General features: G+C 41.7%; 1 protein-coding gene across 1 annotated transcript in view; it reads left to right on the top strand.

Moving 5' to 3' along the window:
• The window catches only part of LOC126278852 (uncharacterized), a 399,775-nt gene that overhangs the window by 320,051 nt on the left and 58,593 nt on the right, over positions 1-21,131 (top strand). Inside the window, exon 5 of the mRNA XM_049979128.1 lies at positions 14,161-14,353. Within this exon, the coding sequence (XP_049835085.1) occupies positions 14,161-14,353 (193 nt within the window). The remainder of the gene's footprint in view (positions 1-14,160; positions 14,354-21,131) is intronic.

Below are 21,131 nucleotides of genomic sequence, written 5' to 3' on the forward strand. Positions count from 1 at the left end.
CAAGAGTCCATATATACTGAAAGGAAATACTTAGAGAACACAGTCTTCTCTTTTCTTCGAACAGTCTCGAGCAGGCTGTAACTGTCCTTTTCGGTGCTCATTCTTCAGAATTAGGTATGAACGTAATTGAGGAGAGGATAAAAAATTCCCCGAAACGTCGATACGCAATTTTCTACGAAGAAAACCCCGACGATGGTATATAGGAAACCGGAATTAGATTTTGGACCCTCTGCTGTGATATGGTTATATTTGAGAAGCGAAAATGTGGGGCAGGGGTGATAAAAAGTACATTCTTCCCGATGGGCAACGATAAACAACGTACATTACTCGCACGAACCGATCTTGAACGTGCAGTCCTAGAAAGTTGTCAGCATACTGTAAAAGTGAAGTTTATGATGTCGATACGATGCGTAATAACGGTCTGTGGAATATTATCTAGTAAAGCCGTAAACGTTGTATTTTTCAGGTTTTTAAAAGCCTCGAGCGTAAAGGATTTGCAATGTTCTTACAGTTCTTTTCAGAGCCCGTGTGGGTATTCTCTGAAATACCCATTATCCTAATGTTTCTCAGTTCTGGTGAATATGACAGTCGGCTTCGGTTTATTGGTAGATCATTGCGGGAGTGCAATTAGTCTACAAAAGAGAGAGCGTACAAGTCACTCGTGCCACCCATCCTACAATATTGCTTAAGTGTGTGGAACCCGTACCAGATGACCTAACAGGAGGTATTGAACGATACAGAGAATAGCAGTACGAATGGTCACGGGTGTGTTTAATCCGTAGGAGAGTGTCACAGAGATACTGAAGGAACTGACCTGACAGACGCTTGAAGACAGAGAAACTTCCGTTCACAAAGGGTTTCAAGAACCGGCTTTAAATGATTACTCTAGGGATACACTAAAGCTCTTTACTTAGCGCGATACACTAAAGCCCTTTACTTAGCGCCCACATAGGGATCGTGAGGATAGGACTAGAATAATTACTATACACACTAAGGCATTCACACAAGCATTCTTCCCGAGTACCATACGTGAAAGGAACAGGAAGAAATCATAAAATTTTAATAAAGTACTGGACACCAAGCCTCGTTTAAATTGAAGCCACCGTCTTTGTTTATTAGCTTTGCCATCTTTGTTTCGATGGATGCCCGAACTATTGTGCAAAAGTGGAAACGGTAACTGGCTCTATATCCATCCACACAGCTTTAATCAGTCACGCCGAGAAAACTGAGACATCGAGAACAGTGTTTTTTGTGCTCTCACGCCAAGTCAGATCATATATCTGAAACATTTTGTTCTTTACCGGAATTAGTTTATTTGCAGGGTCTTCATTAACTTAAAATCTGAATTTTGACAACGAGCTTCGGCCTCCAGTCAGTTGCAGCTCATCTTTGAAATACCAGTAGCAACTGGCCGACATGAAAACTTAGAGTAGAAGACTATCATTATGGTAAATGGCTTAGCTTTGTTACGTCGCGCGCTGCCACTTAAGAGAGACGGTTATTGATTTGGGCTACCTTTATAATCGATATACCTATTGCGTGGAAAACATGGCTAACGCTTGCAGTCACAGTGAAACGGCGCGAGAAATGTTGAACGGTGTAACCAGTTCTTGAACGGTAGTTTGCCGCTTCTGATGTCATGTAGTGAAACGTTAGTGGCATGATGCGCCCAAGTGACCAGACCACTTCATTATTAAGACAAGTGTTCTTAAGAGCTGTGGTCACTGAAGAAACTAAATACACCAGCAAACTTGTTTTGCATGGCTTAGGTAGCTGTAAGCTACATCATGCCCATAGTATAACCTTACGCCAGCCAGCTGTATGGGACAATGTTCCTGTATCAAGGAACCGTCGGAATAACGTCTTATACAATGTCGAATACCCGTTTGAGGTCAATGGTAGATTTGGGAAATTCCTATACTGCTTTAATATTTGTGCTATTTCCTGTATGGCATTCATACAGGAGAAGATAAAAAGAATCTACCACTTGTGGGTGTACATCGTTTAAATTACTGTGACAGAATTCGTTCGTTCTATGCTGTTTGTGAGTTATTTGTTTCATTAAACTGTTCAAATAATTCACAGGCACCATTTTCTCATTAAACGCTATTGCTCATGGTGTATCCTGCAGCAAATCAGATGCACTGCAGATGTAGATGGTCGTTAAAGGGATTAATGTGTCGTGCACAGCATGAGATACGCATAACCATTGTTCTGTGCGTATTCTATGTAGCTGCCTGTGTTTTCACCTGTTCGTATGAGGTTTTGTTAGCCGTCTGATAGGTCGCCCATAGTATCTGGGCCAGCGACCAGATATCGTCCTGTGGCGAGGACAGCTGTGGTGCTTCTGCGAACCGGTTCGTTGCCCGCTTTGCCCTCCAAAACGTGTCTCTTCCGTCGGTCGGCCTGCCTCCCACGTGTGCGCTGACCTGTTCGCCAGAAGCCCGGTTTCTGCCTCGCGATACCACGCAGTCAGGCGTGGATGCTTCTTTCATACTCAAGCATCACCAAATCTGAGTGCAACGCCACACGACGCCAGCGATTAAACTCCGTCGCTGCAATTAAGAATTTCAAAATAATCATAGAAATTCTCCCACAGTTAAGCTTACCAGTACGGTTTCCTGTTTTAGTTGGCAATTCAACAGTGGGAGCCTGCCATTGTCGGCTCCTACTGTGTTGCCACTTCCACAGCGTGAAGCATTATGCTTGCCAATCCTCAATTAGGAAAGTTTTGAAGATTTGGAAATATCGCCCATTTCAGGAATGAACCTTAACTTGACGGATTTTTTTTGATGTGGTATGACCAGAGAGAACTACATATTACGTGGATCGCCGATTTTTTTTTTTTTTTTTTTTTACGTGTTTGTTGGAGGATATGGACTTCGAAACTATTTCCCATTGGCTCGGGGAACAGCGCTGTGGTGATTGCTTGCAGATATTTGCGTCAGAAAAACTCGCAGTGTGGGTCTTAAACGGCAGTTGACAAATAGTATAATAATTTGTTTCAAATATGCTCCCATGTGGCCCGATGCGGTCTTTCGGATATTTAGCGATGCATCTCTCCTGAAGGTCACAAAAGAAAAATATATATATATATATATATATATATATATATATATATATATATATATATATATACATACAGCATCCCATTATATAAACTTTGCATATTTAGCCAGGTTTGAATAATGCTGTAGAAGAGGTCAATATTCTAAGTTATGGCCTACGTACAGAAGTTGATCATACAGTTTACTTCCTGTTCCATAACAACGGATTCATAAACCAGAATAGAAAACTAGAGAATTTTTCGCAGGTAGCTAAAGTAAGCTGACAGACATCCCACCGGATTCTTTTGTTTCTGTTTGGATGGAGACGAGGCACACTTTCCGATATATGAACGCTGGGCATGATTACGATGATCTGTGCGCCGGTGAGGTACAACCATACGACTGTCTCACCTGTGAAATAGGCCAGTAACCAACAGTCGGTTCATCTTACGTGATGTAGGGCGTATAGTCAAGGTGAAAAATTAATGTATATCCAGATACCCAGTTTTCTTGCTACACGGAATCATTTCTGCCCTCTTTCAATATCCATTGTGTCCATTCATTCCATGAAGACGGGGAGCGTAGGACTTAGTGTATACTACTAACAGGTTTACATCTGCCATTTATATTTTAAGGGTCACACACACATTTAATCGTAATTCGTTCCTGTTGCCAGCCAAGACCTCTGAAGCAACAGAAGTGATATTGTTACGAGGGTTGGAGCTTGAATAGTGGCAACAATTTATTTTCAGCTCGTACAAAATAGATACGTGTTTCAAAGTTTTACCGAACTTCATAGTAGTCACCAGCATTGTGTATAACCCGTTGCCAGCGATGTGGAAGCCATAGGATTAGCAGTGCCAATTGTTTTGACAGTTCGAGCGAAGAATTTGTAGCAGTTCTGAAGCGAATGCCGTTAAGTGTTTCGTTAAGTTTAGGAAGCGAGTTGAACTTAACGAGGGCTTAAGTCAGGGGAGTGCAGTAGGAGGTATAGCACTTAGCAGCCCCATCAGTCAGACAAATCAGTAACAGCTTGCACTGTACATGCTTGTGCATTGCCCTGCAAAATGGCGGACAGGTCGTGCAGAAAGTGTCATCACTTCTGTCTCAAAGCTGGTCGTAGGTTGTATTCCAAAAATGAACAGCATAGAGACAGAATTGATGACACTTTCTGCAAGACCTGACCATCATTTTGCAGGACAATGCTCAAGCATGTACAGTGCAAGCTGTTACTGATTTGTTTGGCTGATGGGGCTGCTAAGTGCTATACCACCTACTGCAGTCCCCTGACTTAAGCCTTCGTAAGTTCAACTCGATTTCTAAACTGAATAAAACACTTACGGCATTCGCTTCAGAACAGCTACAAATTCGTCGGGCAATAGACTGCGCCGCTCGAGACTGTCAACATAAGTGGCACTGCTAAGAGTATCCTACGACTTCCACAATGCTGGTGACAGCTTTGAAGGTCATTAAATCTTTGAAACACGTACCTGTTTTGCACGAGCTGTAAATAAATAGTTGCCACCATTAAAGTTCCAACCCTCGTATTTTGCGAGGGACACACAGTGTACATACTTGCATCGTTCCAGACTGTTAGTGAATCTAAAATTTAGGCCTAGCCATGCAGTTGTTTGTCACATACACGCAGCAGTCGAGAGTCACATGTCCACAGTAACCAATAGATTCACCCAGGCCACACGACTTTCATAAGGTATTATAGTTGGCCTTAATTCTACACTAGAAGAGTTCGTAGATTAATGATAGATTGTGCATCACACTTTCATCTCAGTGACCAGTTAATAGCCCTGTAAAACATTTCAAACGTCTGAAACCCTCCCTACAGAGTACTTCCTTCCGTTGGCCGAGATCGGGCTGTTATTGTGAGTCGATATGATACAGAATTCAAGAGAAGTGACAGGATGCATGTAGATTGTCATAGATTTAGAATGACAAGAAATTAAACATTGTTGAAAGTATAAAGCCAGTAACGGCAAGGCCTCCGTCGAGATTGTGTGACGTAACAGCTAGCGCGAGCGGCGCAATGGTGAGTGCAGGCAGGTGCGGCCCGTATGTAGCGCCACCTAGCGGCCCGTTACGTCACCAGTCCCACCTGCTGCTTCTTGCCTACTGCAGCGAAGCCGTAGCGCCAATTTTTTTCTTTTTTTTTAAGTGCGCGCCACTGCCTGTTGGCTCTCGGCCAAGACACGCTCGGCCGCAAGCCAACGTGCACTCGGCGTGCCATTCCACCGCTAGTCAGCATACTTGTTCCCAAAATTACTACCGATTAAGTATCCGGTGGGGGCAGGGAACTTAACGCTTCAGTTGATTGCATATGTAAATGTTGTACCCCACCTTTGCCAGCAATTGGCTTGTTAAATCCGCTCCCTTTAAACTGTAACCGACATTTTTAAATGTAAGCGACAAAATGAGCACTAATTGCCAGTGGCCACATTGTAGGAGTAAAATAAACACCTAAATTTTCCGTTAATCGAAATCTTATGTATTTAATACAGCCCTATAAGTCTCGCACTGTGCGGATAAGCACTTCATACGACTTAATTACCTTCATCATCTGTTTCGCGGATTTAGTAAGCGGGTCTTATCCTCTCGGTCAGCACAACCAAGTTTTGCCTTGTGATCGGTATACATGGCAATCGCTGTAGGAAGGACGTGGTTAAGCTAGCGCTCGCTCTCCCTCCCTCCCTCCGTTTATCATGGTGCGGATTACGCTTGCGGTATTTGACGCGCTTTGTTAAAAAAACCAGGGTCCGGATTAGGACGAATATGCTGATTTGAAATATACAACTGGGCATGTGGCTTATATTTTTACCGCCGGGCGACAATGCTGGTCTCAGTCCACCATTGAACATCCCGAAAATATTTATCCGTTGCTTCGCGTTTCATATTCAGGTACATGCTGGATCTCTACGGTTCTGGATCCTTAGTTCCCCACCACACAGAATAGTTGTTAGCCTCATTGTTGTGGAATATCATTTGGTTTGCGTTGCGGCAGGTTTTCGCCAGTATTTTGATTGTGCCACAAATGTGTGACATACTGGCTATTTTTGAGTCTGGCATATTGATATGGATATTTCCACGAAGTGAATTAATGTTAGTTACTTATTTGAGACAGGTGCTATCGAAGGGTACATTTTCATCTCGTAATTTCTGCCCCTTAAAGTATTTTAAATTTGGTGTTTATTATTTCACAATTCTGTGATTTGGCTGTTATGTGGTAGGTTATCTTAAAACGGATGCGATAACGGACACGTCGCTGGCCAGGGATAATGTTTTCATATCTGCTTGCCCTAAATTGTTCGACTTTATCATCTGAGTGCAAAACAGAGACTGGGGTCATACAGCAACTTTGTCGAATACATTGATTGATTATTGTAGACGTAATGGTCTTGTTGAAATTATCGACGAGAATAGGTTTCTGTTAGCTTGTACCTGGTGGGGAAGCCGTACTACCTCTGTTATTTTAACTTAAATTCGCGTCAACCCGCTATCAGACGTTTAATATATGCGTGAAATTTTGTCGAATATGAACTTTCAATCATCTGGTCGGACCGTTAATTTCGATGCTTGGCTTCGCTTCATCACACAAGGGGACCTTACGGACTAGCCCTATTCTATTTTCTTCATACTTGTCGAATTTGAGTCTGTGCCTACATATGTTTCCTAACGCACCATGAAGGAAAACAAAAAAAAAACAAAAAACTATGTAGATCAGATGATTTCCGAGTTTACACGTAGAACATTTTTCAATAGTTTTAATTGCATTACAGCCGAAAGTTTGTTTCTCTGGTCGCGGAAATTGAAAGTGCTTAGACCATAATGATTTTGAGGGTATTGTAAGAAGTTGAGAAATAGGTCCGTGTGCGGCATATGTCTACGATAATTGCTTAATGTTATAGCCAATGGTAAGAGATGCTGTTGTAGCCCATTGTATTGAGCAGGTGTATTTAAAATTAGTTTCAGTGGTTTGTATGTCATTTGGAACTAAGCCATGTAAATGATATTGACGTGATATAACATAATAGTAGACTCGCAGATAAAGGCTTGTGCTTGGAGTTTGTCGTTTGTGTGCTCGTGATGAGGCTACGCGTTCTGGTGGCCTTCGCGGACAGCTCGGTACGTAGTGATAAGGAGAAAGCAATAGAGCGAGATTTTGTTGTGAAAGCGCTCACAATGTGAACGGTGAGGCATGAGAGCACTGTAGTGACAATTGCTGCGGCTACGGCCTCATAACGGAATGCTGCAATGTGACTCTCTCCCCCACCCCTAGTGGGCTGTGAGCCAGGGCCTCCCTTTCCTCTGCTGCTGATCACACGGCATACCTCGTGACGATGTGTACGCTACTGGTCATACCGAGGAATTTTGATCTAAATACACCCATTTGTGATCAGCAACAGATTACAGAGTAAGAGGATCTGCAGTTCGTAACTTCTATTCTTATGAGGTCGCTTTATCTAGCGTGTCTATAATCTCCGGGAAGCGAGTATCGCTGAAACTTGGCATCGTTGCAGTGTGTTCACCTGTTTGTTAGTGCATAAATTTTGCGATTGTTGTATTGTTCTTGAATGCGCTAAGAGCAAGTAGTCAGCATAAAATTTCCGATTGCAGTAGTGTATAACGAAGGACATTTTGTACTTAATTTCGTATGTAACATACTTTCGGAGATCTAATAATTGTCACTAATGCTTAATCTATAAATTATGAATTTCTTTGAATAAATTTAAAGTAGTATGATATACGATTTTTTTAGGGTTTAGCCATAAGATCCATGACATCCCCGTAAGCTCGACTACAACACAAACGTAGGTTTTGGCCTTTTGGTGTGGATCAGTTTCCTAATGGATTCATTTTGTTATGTATCACCTCACTTTGCGTCGTAAATGATTTTTATTGATCCTGGATGGTATTTCTAGAATGTGAAAGAAATTGCCGCTAGCGGATTATTCCCAAGATTCCACGTTTGCCTCTCTTCACCGCGTATTTGTACTTCGGTTTGCCGAAAAATAAGAATATCAGTCAATTTCATTGTTACATTCTGGGAAGCTTAGATATCGTCAGTAATTTCTATTTTCAGATTGGATCATTAGTTTGCCAGTATAACAGCGTTAACTGGTGCCATATCCTCTTCGCTACTCATGGGTTTTTAATTAACATTGGTTAAAGTAACAATTTATTGCATATAGTAATCCTTACTACAGGCAGTCGGTAAATACGGGAACATTTTACGTTTCATCTTATTTCGTATCCATACAATTTGCTAACATTGGAGATATTTATGTACAGTTGCTAGAAATTGACCATTCTGTTGTTACTCATAAACATGTAGTTTAATAAACACATATTACTTATCAATATATAAAATTATCATTTAATATATTGTCAAAATGCAACAGTCTCCCATAGATTCCGCGTATTGGAATTTCATGATTTCGATTATTTGCTTCCTAATGCTCTTTGGGAGTTTCATATCTTGACATTACCAGCTTTACAGTATCGCGTATTTCCTGGGTTGCGCTATAATAGTTTGTACGCGCTGTTGGGACTCTGTATGTTCCGTTAATCGCTTCAATAATTGTCAGTCCACCGTCCTTAAGGATTTCTAGTCACAGCTTTCAAGTGAGCGTTGTAACCACCAGTACGGTAAGATGAACCAATTTCAAATAATTAAGCTTTTTGTTAAACTTTATCTTAAATTGCTCTTCCGGTTAATAAAGGCAGTCGCTTGTTCAACGTCATGATTAAATGTACTAAATGTTTTTGAATATTTTTTGAGAGTGCTGAATTCTGCTGTAACTTAATGGTAGTTTACATCATCAGTGGTAACAACGATTAATAGTAAAGTTGTCAAAGCTTGAATAATATTGTACCACGTTCTCCGTTTGTGATGCTGTGAGCGAATGGAGGAGTATGCAGAAGTCTGCATGGTCCCAGAACTACCATAATTTTAAGCCATAAACCCGAACATTGTTGGGAACACAACATTGCTCTTATGTTACCGCGATGCCTTCGTCGTGTTCACGATCTGCGTGTGTTACAGAAACGTGAGAGAGGCGTAAAGAACGAACCCTTGGAACTGACTTAGTTTAAAGTGTAAAAATCGTGCCAAGGGCCGGGAGTGACACCGTATTTTTATTTTTGTGTGTATGTGTGGAAGTAGTGGTGTTCTCAGAATACCTTACTTACATAGGTATTAATAAGTCTCAGGCTGAATTTAACAAAAATTAATGTTAAAATATGAAAAAAAGAATTCATTCCTATTTGATTTTGTATTACAGTGTTTTGAGTGTGGTGGTTTAGTTGGCGTTTTAGCTAATTTGGAAGCCACCTATACGGCGACGTATCTTACGCAGTAATAAAAAATCCTTTAATTAGCGGTACAGTGACATAATACTTTGTCTGCACCAATCAGCTGACTAAAAGACTGCAGCTTGTAGTTTGTATTGTTCGTCACACTGTGCGCATTTGCATGTGTCCCCCTGTATGTGTCGTGATATTTTTCTTCTTCTACAGTTGAGCTTCTTTCTTATATTTTTCTTTTTCTACAGTTGAGCTTCTTTCTTATCGTGGTTTGTGGGGAAATCGGTTAATTTTCAGTAGGCCAACCCCCATTTTGTATATCGTTCTATCTAGTTAATTTGAAAAAGCGACACTTGTGAAAGGACGTAAGCTGAAACGACTACACAAATCGTCGAGAAAACTAATGCCGGGTTAAGGTATACAAAAATAAATGTTCGGAATGTGACTCGCGGAAAATATACGATTCGTTTCTTTTTTTAGTCGTTGGCAGAACGCAACGGACATGCTCTGTAATTAAATTTCAAAGGATCAGTGAGAGACTCAAAACTAATTTATTTCAGTGAACATGTTACCTCTCTATACATAACTCGTTATAATTATCACAGTGAATTCAGCTGACACATTGGTGTCATATAAGCCGTTTTCTCGCACGTTATACGCGGAAGGGGATTGTCGAACAAGATGGCGCGATAGCTAGTTACTGGACTTGCATTCAGTAGGACCCCGGTTCAAATCCCCATCCGGACAACCAGATTTAGGTTTTCTGTTATTTTTGTAGATCGTTTAAGGCATATCCGCGATGACTCCTTTGATAAGATCACGGCTAATTTATTTCACCTACCAGAGATTGTACTCCGTCTCTGATGATCAGGCCGTGTTAAACCCTTGTCTTATAATTTTTTTTGAGAATTCAGGGGAAGAGGTGTGAATGATACTGTAGTGCTACCGTTGTACCTTCTGCAAGACACTGAAAGAAGACTTGGGAGTGCAGGTGTAGATGAATAGGAAGTCTATGGGGGTAGACTTTTTGACGGGCATAACGAATTCTAGAAGATTGCGTCGTTTTGACCTGTGCAGACTGCTTATGTGGCGCACCTGGCACCGCTTCAGCTTCCGGCAGATGCTCCCTCCCACTGACCAAGGCCAGTCGTCCACGTGCCCTATTCCCCTCGTCTACCTCCCCCCCTCTCTCTGTCTCTCCCTCTCTCTGTCTCTCCCTCTCTCTGTCTCTCCCTCTCTCTGTCTCTCTCTGTCTCTGTCTCTCTCTGTCTCTGTCTCTCTCTGTCTCTGTCTCTCTCTGTCTCTGTCTCTCTCTGTCTCTGTCTCTCTCTGTCTCTGTCTCTCTCTGTCTCTGTCTCTCCCTCTCTCTCTCACACACACACACACACATCATTTTGCAATAACTTAGCATCAATCTGTTAACCATCTTGAAACAAAAATCAATCTGGAAAACATTAGCAAATAAAGTCCTATTGTACAACGATCAATCGATTGCAAGATCTGGCTTGTAAACACTGCCCAATAGATGCAGTCATTCTAAGAGATTGACACCTATTGCCCACTTGAGATGCTACTGTAACGCCCACTTGAGATCTAGTCTATCAAGTACTTGTTCATTCATCATGCAACCCACGTTAAAGAATTCCTGTAGATTGATTTCCACGAATTGCACCTGAAGCTCAATTGTGTCACATTAGATGGTCGACGAAGCGCCGCTTCTAATTTCTTCTGTGAACTTACGCCCAACCGTATGATACACACATTTCTCATGCATTTACTTTAGAAGTAATGGTATTTGGAGCTTGCGTGATTACTCATTTCGTGTCACAATCTTTTGTCTGTCAGATAAAACAAAAGGGCATACGTCTAGCCATGTATGTTGTAGCTATCTGTTGTCCTTAGTTGGGAAAGTGCACACGTCGGTACTCGTTGATACGAAGCAGTGTCAGTATTTTTACCGTCGGTGGGAAATGAAGAAACAGCTAAAAGTACGCTTGGTTTGTGCTTCGGTGGCATTGTCATCGGGTTCATGTTCGCTGCTGAGAAATGCACTGACATCCGATGCGCACAAACGGTAGAAACGCCTCGTCTTCTTTTATCAGTGCTTACCGGAAAGAATGCGGTGTGCAGATTAGCGAGAAATCCGGTAGCTGACTTTTGTTTCTATAGAGAACAAGCTCTTCTGCCACATACTTTGTGGTGCCAGTGAGAATGCTTAATTTTTTCACATTCTACGGTAGAATGTATATTAAGAGATTCACTGTTTATGCCTGTTACTCTGCGTAACCTGCTGCGGCAGTACTACGACCGAACATTTCCTTTGTTTCTCTTAATGGAGAATCGTGATTTTCGTGCATGTATTTTAAGTCAAGATGAAACTCCATAATTATTTCAAAATGCAGGAGCATTTTGCTCATTGAAGACAAATTTGTGCCAAACAAATAATATGGCAGTCGAAGAGACTCCAGTAGATATCGTAAAGGTTTGAGTCTAAATTTCTGATAATATGCCTAACATTGAAAACACATTGAAAAAATGTATCAAGGTTACAAAAGAATTGCATATGAAAGAAGTGTTGACTTGTTTTGGAAGGACACTAAACGATTCTTGTGATACCGATTTCATGGCAAGAAAGTTTATACGCGTTCTGAGGGTATTTAAAGGAATTTAGTATAATTCTCTGTCGCACTCGCGATTCTATTCCGTTGTCTCCCAATGCAGGACTTGATACACAATAAAATAAAATCGGCGAAAGATTCTGACCTAATATCGCATTTTTAATGTTAGGACACAGCGTATTTTTAGGACTTTTCTTACTTTCCGTATTCAGTTAGATTCGGTATAGTTTTATGTGGCAGAGTACATGTACATTGTCTTTTCTGTAGAGCTAACGGCTTGTCGGTATTACTATTCACATTTGCATAAACATGATAGCAAATATTGTGTATTGCTCACGTTGGAGTACGAAGGTGGATGAATTAAAATTAATGCTATTAAAGATTATAAAGGAGTTAGTGTGGGAACTGCCTACAGCCTGCGACTCCCTGCAAATGTAACGGTTTGCTGTTAACAGTATGCTTATGTGACATTTTATAGCGCTAAAGAAACTTTTATAGGTAAGGGTATTTAAATATACAGATATATAAACAAGCAAAATACTGCGCTGCAATCGGCAACGCCTACATAAGACAAAGTGTTTGGCGCAGTTGTTACCTCGGTTACTGCCGCTGCATTTATCAAGACTTATGTGAGTTTGAACGTGGTGTTATAGTCCGCGGCACAGGAGCGATGTGACACAGCATCTCCGAGGTAGTGATGAAGTGGGGATTTTCCCGTAGACGTTTTCACGAGTGTACATCAATATCAGGAATCCGATAAAGACGTCAAATATTCGGCGTCGTTGCGGCCAGGAATAGATCCTGCAAGAACGGGACCAACGACGACTGAAAAGAATCGTTCAACGTGACAGAAGTGCAACCCTTCCACAAATTGCTGCAGATGTCAGTGTGGTCCATCAACAAGTACGGGCCGTTGTGGCCGAGCGGTTCTAGCCGCTTCAGTCCGGAACCGCGCTGCTGCTACGGTGGCAGGTTCGATTTCTGCCTCGGGCATGGATGTGTGTGATGTACTTAGGTTTAAGTAGTTCTAAGTCTAGGGGACTGATGACCTCAGATGTTAAGTCCCATAGTGCTTAGAGACATTTACGGCATCAAAGTGTCAGCATGCGAACCTTTCAACGAAACATCATCCATATGGGTTTTCGGAGTCGAAACATGTTGTCTGGTCGGACTAGTTTCGTGTCGAGCGGAAGGACGTGTACGCTTATGGAGACAACCTCATGAATCCACGGACCTTGCATGTTAGCAGGGGACTGTTTAGGTGTCAGTAGCGGACTGTTCAGGGTGGTGGAGGCACTGAATGGTGTGAGGCGAGTGCATTTGGAGTGATGTGGGACCCTGATACGTCAATTAGACTCCTGACAGGTGACACGTATGTAAGCTCCCTGTCTGATTACCTGCATCCATTCATGTCAGTTGTGCATTCCGATGGACTTGGACAATTTCAACAGGACAATGGGACACCCGACACGTTCAGAATGGCTGCAGAGTGGCTCCAGGAACACTCTTCCGAGTTTAAACACTTCCGCTGGCCACCAAAATCCCCAGGCATGAACGTTAATTAGTTTATCTCGGATGCCTTACAATGTGCTGTTCAGGAGAGATCTCCACCCCGTCGTACTCTTACGGATTTATAGACAGTCCTGCAGGATCCATAGTGTCATGTTTTCCCTCAACATTACTTCAGACACACATCGAGTCTATGCCACGTCGTGTTGCGGCACTTCTGCGTGCTCGTGGTGGCCGTACACGATATTAGGCAAGTGTAGCAGTTTCTTTGGTTCTTAAGTGTATAACACATCCTTCTGTATCCATCAGAGGCGAAGTTGCTATCCCATGAAAGACGTCATGGTTGGTGATAACATTGTATGGGTGAAGGTTTATTTTTATATCGCATATTGTGTACTAAGAAACATCATTATCATTACGGCAGTTACTGCTTGCAGAATGAAGTTCGGCGCTAATAAACTTTGTCCGCAGAGCACATAATGCACGCGTTATTGCAGTGTGAAACTAGGGGTCGGTATTACTGTGGTTTCAAACACCTATTCACGTTGGAGCCGTGTTGGCACATCATCCTCTTCCTTCTCTCCCGCTGCTGCAACTTCGCGGAAGGCTGCGCGAGTGCTTTGCGGCGAAGTGGGCGCTAACAAATGGCTGCCGGCGTGTGTGTGTTACAGGGAGCGCGAGAAGCAGATGGAACGAGAAAAGCAGCACCAGCAGCAGCAACAGCAGGAGAGGGAGCGAGAGAGGGAGAGGGAGCGAGAGAGGGAGAGGGAGAGAGAGCGGCTGGAGCAGCAGCGCGCCAGCGAGCACGCCGTCCAGGCAGTGCAGAAGCATTTCGAGGAGTCGCTGCGGCGCGCACAGCAGAAGGTCAGTAGCTGCACAATTTCATTATGGCTGCGGTTAATCGATGTTGATCACTCGTACAACAAAATTGGTCGATTTGGGAAAATACATTCCACCAGAGATGAAACGTATCATTTCCTGGAGGCCCATTGGTATTCGCTAATTGTAGTCATTTCGATCACATTCCGGCCGCAGAGAGAAACGCTTTATGTTCGGCTTGGGCTGGTATTTACTAACGCTCCTAAATGGGTGGTGGTCGTAACTGACTAGGGTGATTTTAAGGGCGAGTAATTTCCGCCGTGACGTGGCAGATACCACACTTGTATAAGTACTGCCAGAAAGCACCACCTTGCAGAAGCGTTATAACGGGAGCAGGCTATGACCAATGCAGGTGCTTACATTCTGTTCTTGAAGCGGATTCGATGGAAGACACATGTTTAATTTCGTGGAGCAATTTTGTAGCTTTCGAGGGAGTGGAATCGGCCGGAAGTAAGCGAGCACGTGCTCGCTAGGCACAGCGTTTACACCAGGCACTAGCCACCTAGACTGTAGTGTTTTAGTGAACGAGACGGCCTTGAACAAGTCTAGTAGAAGCCAATGAATTTTGTTTACGTGCGTGGAAATTTGCGGGTGGTGTTTCGTGAGAGTCCCCTATTCACGTTTAAGTGTTTTCTTGTGTTGTTGAACCGCTAGTAAACCGTTGAGGACGGTGGTTGTATTGGGCTGTAGCTGTGAACATTTCCAGTATAGCGGTCGGATCTCTGATATTTCCTGGAAGCCATTTGGTAGCTACATTTATTTTAGAGTTGCGAGAAGTTTAACCCTGTCTCGGGGGTAAAGCGGGGCTGGCGACCTCATTGATGCGGTAAAGTTACACTGAGCACACAATTATACCGGGCCCATGAATAACCGTTATCAACTAAATGTGCGGATCAGTACGTTGCATAATTTGCCTTGAAATGCGGTACATTGCAGCTGCTTGCCTCCGTGACGCCATCGTCAACGCAAATTGTGTGTTTAATAAAAAAGTGGTAAGAATTACACTAAATTTTGTAATATTTCCTTGTGTGTTTGCGTAAAGTGGTCTCTCACAGTACTGCGAGTTTGTATGTGCGAGCATTTTGAGTCTGAGCATATACTTCCGTCCGTGACGGGAAAAGATTTTTTTTGCAGTTGTTTTAATCTTTCAGGCTTCAAGACTTTCAATTATCCAGTACTGCTTAAGTACATGTGCCAAGTTTGTGCCAAAAGTGAGCGTGCTTGTTCAACTAAAGTTTTCAAATAATTTACTGAAATGAAGTCGTATTATGATCGCGGTAACATGAATTGGCCCCTTGCATGAAAGACCAATCCTCTGTAGGCTGTGTGTGATGTATCATCCAAATAATCATGCAGTGAGCAGTTGCTTCAACCAATGCTCTATGTACGACGATCTCGTTAACCTAAAACTAAAAATTTAGACGTTTGTTTTCCATACTGCTCACGAGTTCCTAAGCGTCCTTTAGAATTCCACATTTTAATTTCTGAACTACCCAGACGAATTATTAAATGCGCAAGGTGGGCAATCTGCGTTATAAACGCACACAAATTATATTTCGTTGGTGGGGTTTTAAGAGTAGCAGCTACCCTTAGTTACATGGCTACTCGTATTTAGCAGGAATGATCCGTAGCTTTGTGGTTTGGTTAGAATTTGTTTCTGCCTTCGGCCCCCTCCGCAGCACTTTATACAGATTTTCTTTCACTGCCTTAATAGTCCGTTAAATGCATAGCCAATATTTCCTTTGTTTCGTAAAACTTTTCATTCCTGCTTATTTCTGCAAATGAGCATTACCAGCTCCCACGCCATAGTAGGAGTGCAGACACTAACGAATCTGTAGACTGATTTATTAGTTTAATCTTATAAAAATAACTTTCGGTCTTCGTCATTCAAGCCTTAGTGGAATGAATGCCTCTTAGACATTCACGCAGTAGTGGAATGAATGTATCCGCAAGAAAAGTATCCTGATTTCCCAATACCGCTTTCGGTGGTTATGTAAACACTTGAAATCATTTGTGGAAAACCACATCTATTCGTCGATTTTCCAATTCCGCAATCGATTTCCGTTCCCATGTAAACGCAATCTGTTTTGAAACGTGCTTGGGCTGCTAGGTTTCGCCTTCTTTTTTAAAAATAATTCGGCCCGTATAGACGGAATGGCGTTTTGTACAGTGAAGAATAAGTTGAAATATTAGAATGAAGCAGGCCGGAATGGCCGAGCAGTTCTAGGCGCTTCAGTCCGGAACCGCGCGACTGCTACGGTCGTTGGTTCGAGTCCTGCCTCGGGCATGGATGTGTGTGATGTCCTTAGGTTAGTTAGGTGTAAGTATTCTAAGTTCTACGGGACTGATGACCTCATATCTTAAGTCCCATAGTGCTCAGAGCCATTTGAACCATTAGACTGAAGCTGTGTACACCTCGTTTAACTGAAGAGAAACACCGATTGTGCCGACTAAATCGGAAACTGTAATAGCTATTTTCCAGGCGACTTAATAAACTCGGCCAGCAAATCCTTAACATATAAACACGACAGCGAAAAACGTTTGCGAAATTCGGTTTTCGTCTTTCGGAAGATGTGTTGCTTGTAAACGTACTGAGTCAAACGCGAGAGGAGAGCAAATCTGCAATACTACATCGAATGTCGTTTTGTAGGCCTAAAATTGATGAGAGACTGTCGACTGTGTGGCGGAGCTCTGTGAAATGTCCGGTTTATTTACCAGAAAGGCTTATCATTAACGATAAGAAACGTAAATCTGAAGAAATCAGCCAGTTTTTACCAGTTGGGAATTAATCGTGTGGTGCTGTATTGTCTACGGCTCATTTACGCCGTCTTGCGTTCAGTTCCTTAATCAACAAAAGCAATGAAACGCTATGTCTAAAAATACTTACTGAAAGCATGCACTGTCGGTGCATTTGGTGTATAGTACCAAAGATTTGTTGTGTGCGCCTGGACTGTCTACGTGCATAAAGGTTGTAGTATGGCCCGTAAAATAACCTCATTTAGGGGGACAGTTTTTACTGTGTTGTAAGAATTTGTCACGAATAAATAAATAATTACCTGCACATCCCATTTTGCCCTCCATCGACCTGGCGTTGGACGGGGAAATGAGAAGTCAACCCATTTTCGGCGAGCTCTCATGTTGTAGTGGATTTCATTCCTTTACATCGTCTTGTTCTTTATCATTTGGCTTTATTCTCAAGACACGTTTTTTACAGTTGTTTTTCCACTAGTCAAATATGTGAAAGTGAAGAAAAATTGTTTTGCAATAACTGAACAGAGCAGAAGCCAGGTTGTGTATAAATAAGAACATAAATCGAGGAACCAATTTTCATTATTTAACCTTTTATTAAGTGGTCAGGTATATTGAAGGAAGAGAAAGTTAGCCAGGTGCGAGTAGAACTTGCACATTGAGGTTTCAGTACATACATATTTATTTATATAAAGTGTAACAAAAACGTACAGCAAAAAATTGCAGGACACATTCCTCACACATAAACAGGGAAATAATGTTACACAAACAATGGTCTGGAAACGCTTTGTTTCCGTGTTACACTTATTTTCTCTCCAGCTCATTAATCGTGCGAAATTGTGAATTCTCACAATCGGCATGTATGGGCAGACGTCAGTCCTCATACACGCGTTGATGCAAGTCACCAACAAAGATTTTCTGTAGTTTTGGCCAGCATTCTTGGTGGCTGGTAGCTCTTGACTTTCCTCCACCCAGCTTTAACAGACAGAGTTGACATAATTTCGTAGAGAATGATCTTCCTTATCTGTTAGCAGATGTGCCTTTAGCTGTGCGACAAAACATCTCTAGCTGCGACAAAAAGATGTACTTAATGCACCTTCTCATTTTAGTGTAAATGTCCGTCGGCTTCTAAATAACATGTTCCGTGACGGGTGAATACGTATAGCTTGATCAATTGCCTGGCCTTCTCTTACCATACCTAAACCACTGAACTTCGGTTTGTGGGGTCATTTGAAAGCTCTTGTTTTTGTAACGCCAGTTCAGTCTCTGTGCCCGTATGATACATCAGGACGTCAGAGGTTCACAACGAAGGCAGGTTGATGGATGTATCAATGCCCTCGGAGGGCATATTGAGCATCCACTGAGAGAGAGTTGCATGTCATTTGGTGGTGTGTTCTGTTCTTGTATGTTTCCCAAGATTGAATTGGGGATAATGAGTTGAAACAGAGAAACAAGCCTTTCAAGATTCATGCTCAAATAACATACTTTCTTCGTGTCCATATGAGGAATGTGTCCTGAAATTTGTCATTCATTTTTGTTACATAGTGTGTAGGTAGATTATCCATTTTGAGAAGCAAGGATATCAACTATCTTTGCGTGCTATCGACATAGATACAGGCAAGATATTGTTCCAGGGACTCGGACTTCAGAGGATCTATTGATGTCAAGGCTGAGGTTGGATAACAAATGACAGAATAAATATTTTTTGTTTACTTGTGCTGAGAAACCTCTATTCTCGTCAAATTTAAGGATTCTCCATTAAGGGGAAGTACCCGACAGGGTTTTAACCCTTTCAGGATCAAAATAAAAAAATAATTTATAATTTTTCCTTGTTTTTATTGTATTAATTTTCATACAGTGAGACAGAGAAATATAAAAATTAAATGAAATATACATAAACTGATCACATACAGGGTGGTTTCAAATGGAGTCACTGCTCGCTAAATGTCATCTCTTTTGATGATAAAGTAAAAAGTAATTCGTTTCTGCAGATAAGCATAAGGCTACCTGGCAGTGAATACATGTCCATCTGCTTCTGTGGGGTTCTTCCTTTGTGCTGCAGTGCAGACAGCACCTTGAGGTTCCATATTTTGGCAGATGTTTTGCTTCCGATACATGTTTCTCATGGGGAACAACAGTCATTACTGCCTACCAGGCCTGTGGCAACACGTCTTCGAAAATCTTTTAGCACTTGCTTGCTGTTGTATTACACAATTGGAACAGAATAAATGCATTTCTAATAGAAATATCAACTATATACCAAAATTGTGATTTCCAGTCTATTGCATAAAAACTGTTCATCATATCTGACTTATTGACACATCCCATATTTGCATTATATGATTTCACTATTTTTGGACAAGGTACTATTGTGATTTTTCCATCCTTTCCTTTATGGCTGACTTCTTCAACACATACAGGCGAATCAATTGTAGACAGCAACATGACTACACGTTTGTTTTTCCACTTGATGCAGGCAATGCCATCAGAATGAACTGACCAGTCAAACTCTCCTCTTTGCAACTCTTTGTCTGCTTTTAGCGTAGGAAGTCCTTTTCTATGTGATCTAATTGTTTCACAGGCAAAAAGGTCGTCATCTTTTAGCTTCTGTAAAAGTGAGACACTGGTAAAAAAAAAAATTGTCAAAGCATATGTGGTATCCCTTTCCTTCCAAGCCTTTACACACCTCTCTCACAATTCTCTCTCCTAAGGATTTTTCCACTATGCCTTCAAGTTTTCCAGTATATATCTGAAAATCACAAATGTATCCACACTTATCAGCTCTGACCCAGATTTTGTATTCACTCTTGATTAACTTTTAGGGCATATATTTTTTTAATGCAATTTGTTCTTTGAACTTCACCATGCACTCATCTATAGCTTGCTCCTTAGTAGGTGCATAGAATTCTTTGAAGTTTATCAGTATCTGATGGATTAGTGAACGGATTTTATATAATTTGTCATAATTTCTGCTCTTCCTTGAAGCATAACAGCGTTGTCATTGGTGTAAATATGTGTCAAAATCCAGCTGAACCTTTTTACCGACATTAGTGAGGAAATGTACTTATCTCGAAGTTTCTTATGGGATGACCAGCAATTACAATAATAACAAGGTTTCTTGATTCCCATTAGAACGTTTACAGCCAAAAATAGTTTTAGTTCTAGTTTTAAGTTTTCCTCGTACACCAGCTTCCTCTGAAAAATTGGCGGCAAAGTTCATTGCACTGACGTCCTTTTGCCATGAAAATTTTGCAATGGAAGACATTGACAAATAGTCATTAGGGCTAAAACTATCATCACTGTCATTGTCAAAATGATCCTCACTCTCACTTTCCGAAATAATTTGAGATAAAACAGGTGTTTTCATTCGCAAATCCAGATTACTGTCTTCAGCTAGCACATCACTTTCACTGTCACTGCTAGTGTCAGTCTGTGAGTCGGAATCTGAAGGAATATCTGTGAAAAGGCATTCCAGAATTTCCTCAGCCTTTAGTCTGTGAGAATACATCACGTGAAACTGGGGGGAAAAAAAATCGTCACCTACTAATGCTGCCGTTACAGGAGCAGTGCTTTCAAATGGAACCGTGGTTGCAAATGGAACCACCACAACATTCACGGAAATAAATGCATTATTTGGGTTATTGTAGTACATATAGTATTAATGTAAACAGAACAGTATTCTGCATTTAATACATGCAGAAAAGTTACCTAATACAGAAGAATACAGTCACAATTTGAGAAGAAAGACGTTTGCGCACAGCGTACAAAAATGGCTATCCAACTCGTCTCACTACTTGCTAATATTTACAGATTTTGAAGGGGTTCCAGTGACAGAGGGCAGCACCAAGTAGGCTGCTGAATGGTGTCCCCAAATGTAGCCACTGCCCTTTTGCCACAAAACGAGAAAATTGTAGGTGGTTTCAAACGGAACCACTTCCCCTGAAAGGGTTAATGAGGGAGTCTGCGAGTGTCAAAGTATGACATAATTGGCCGTATCTGTTGATTGAATTCACTT

This window comes from Schistocerca gregaria, chromosome 6, assembly GCF_023897955.1.
Source record: "Schistocerca gregaria isolate iqSchGreg1 chromosome 6, iqSchGreg1.2, whole genome shotgun sequence".
Classification (NCBI taxonomy): Eukaryota; Metazoa; Arthropoda; class Insecta; order Orthoptera; family Acrididae; genus Schistocerca; species Schistocerca gregaria.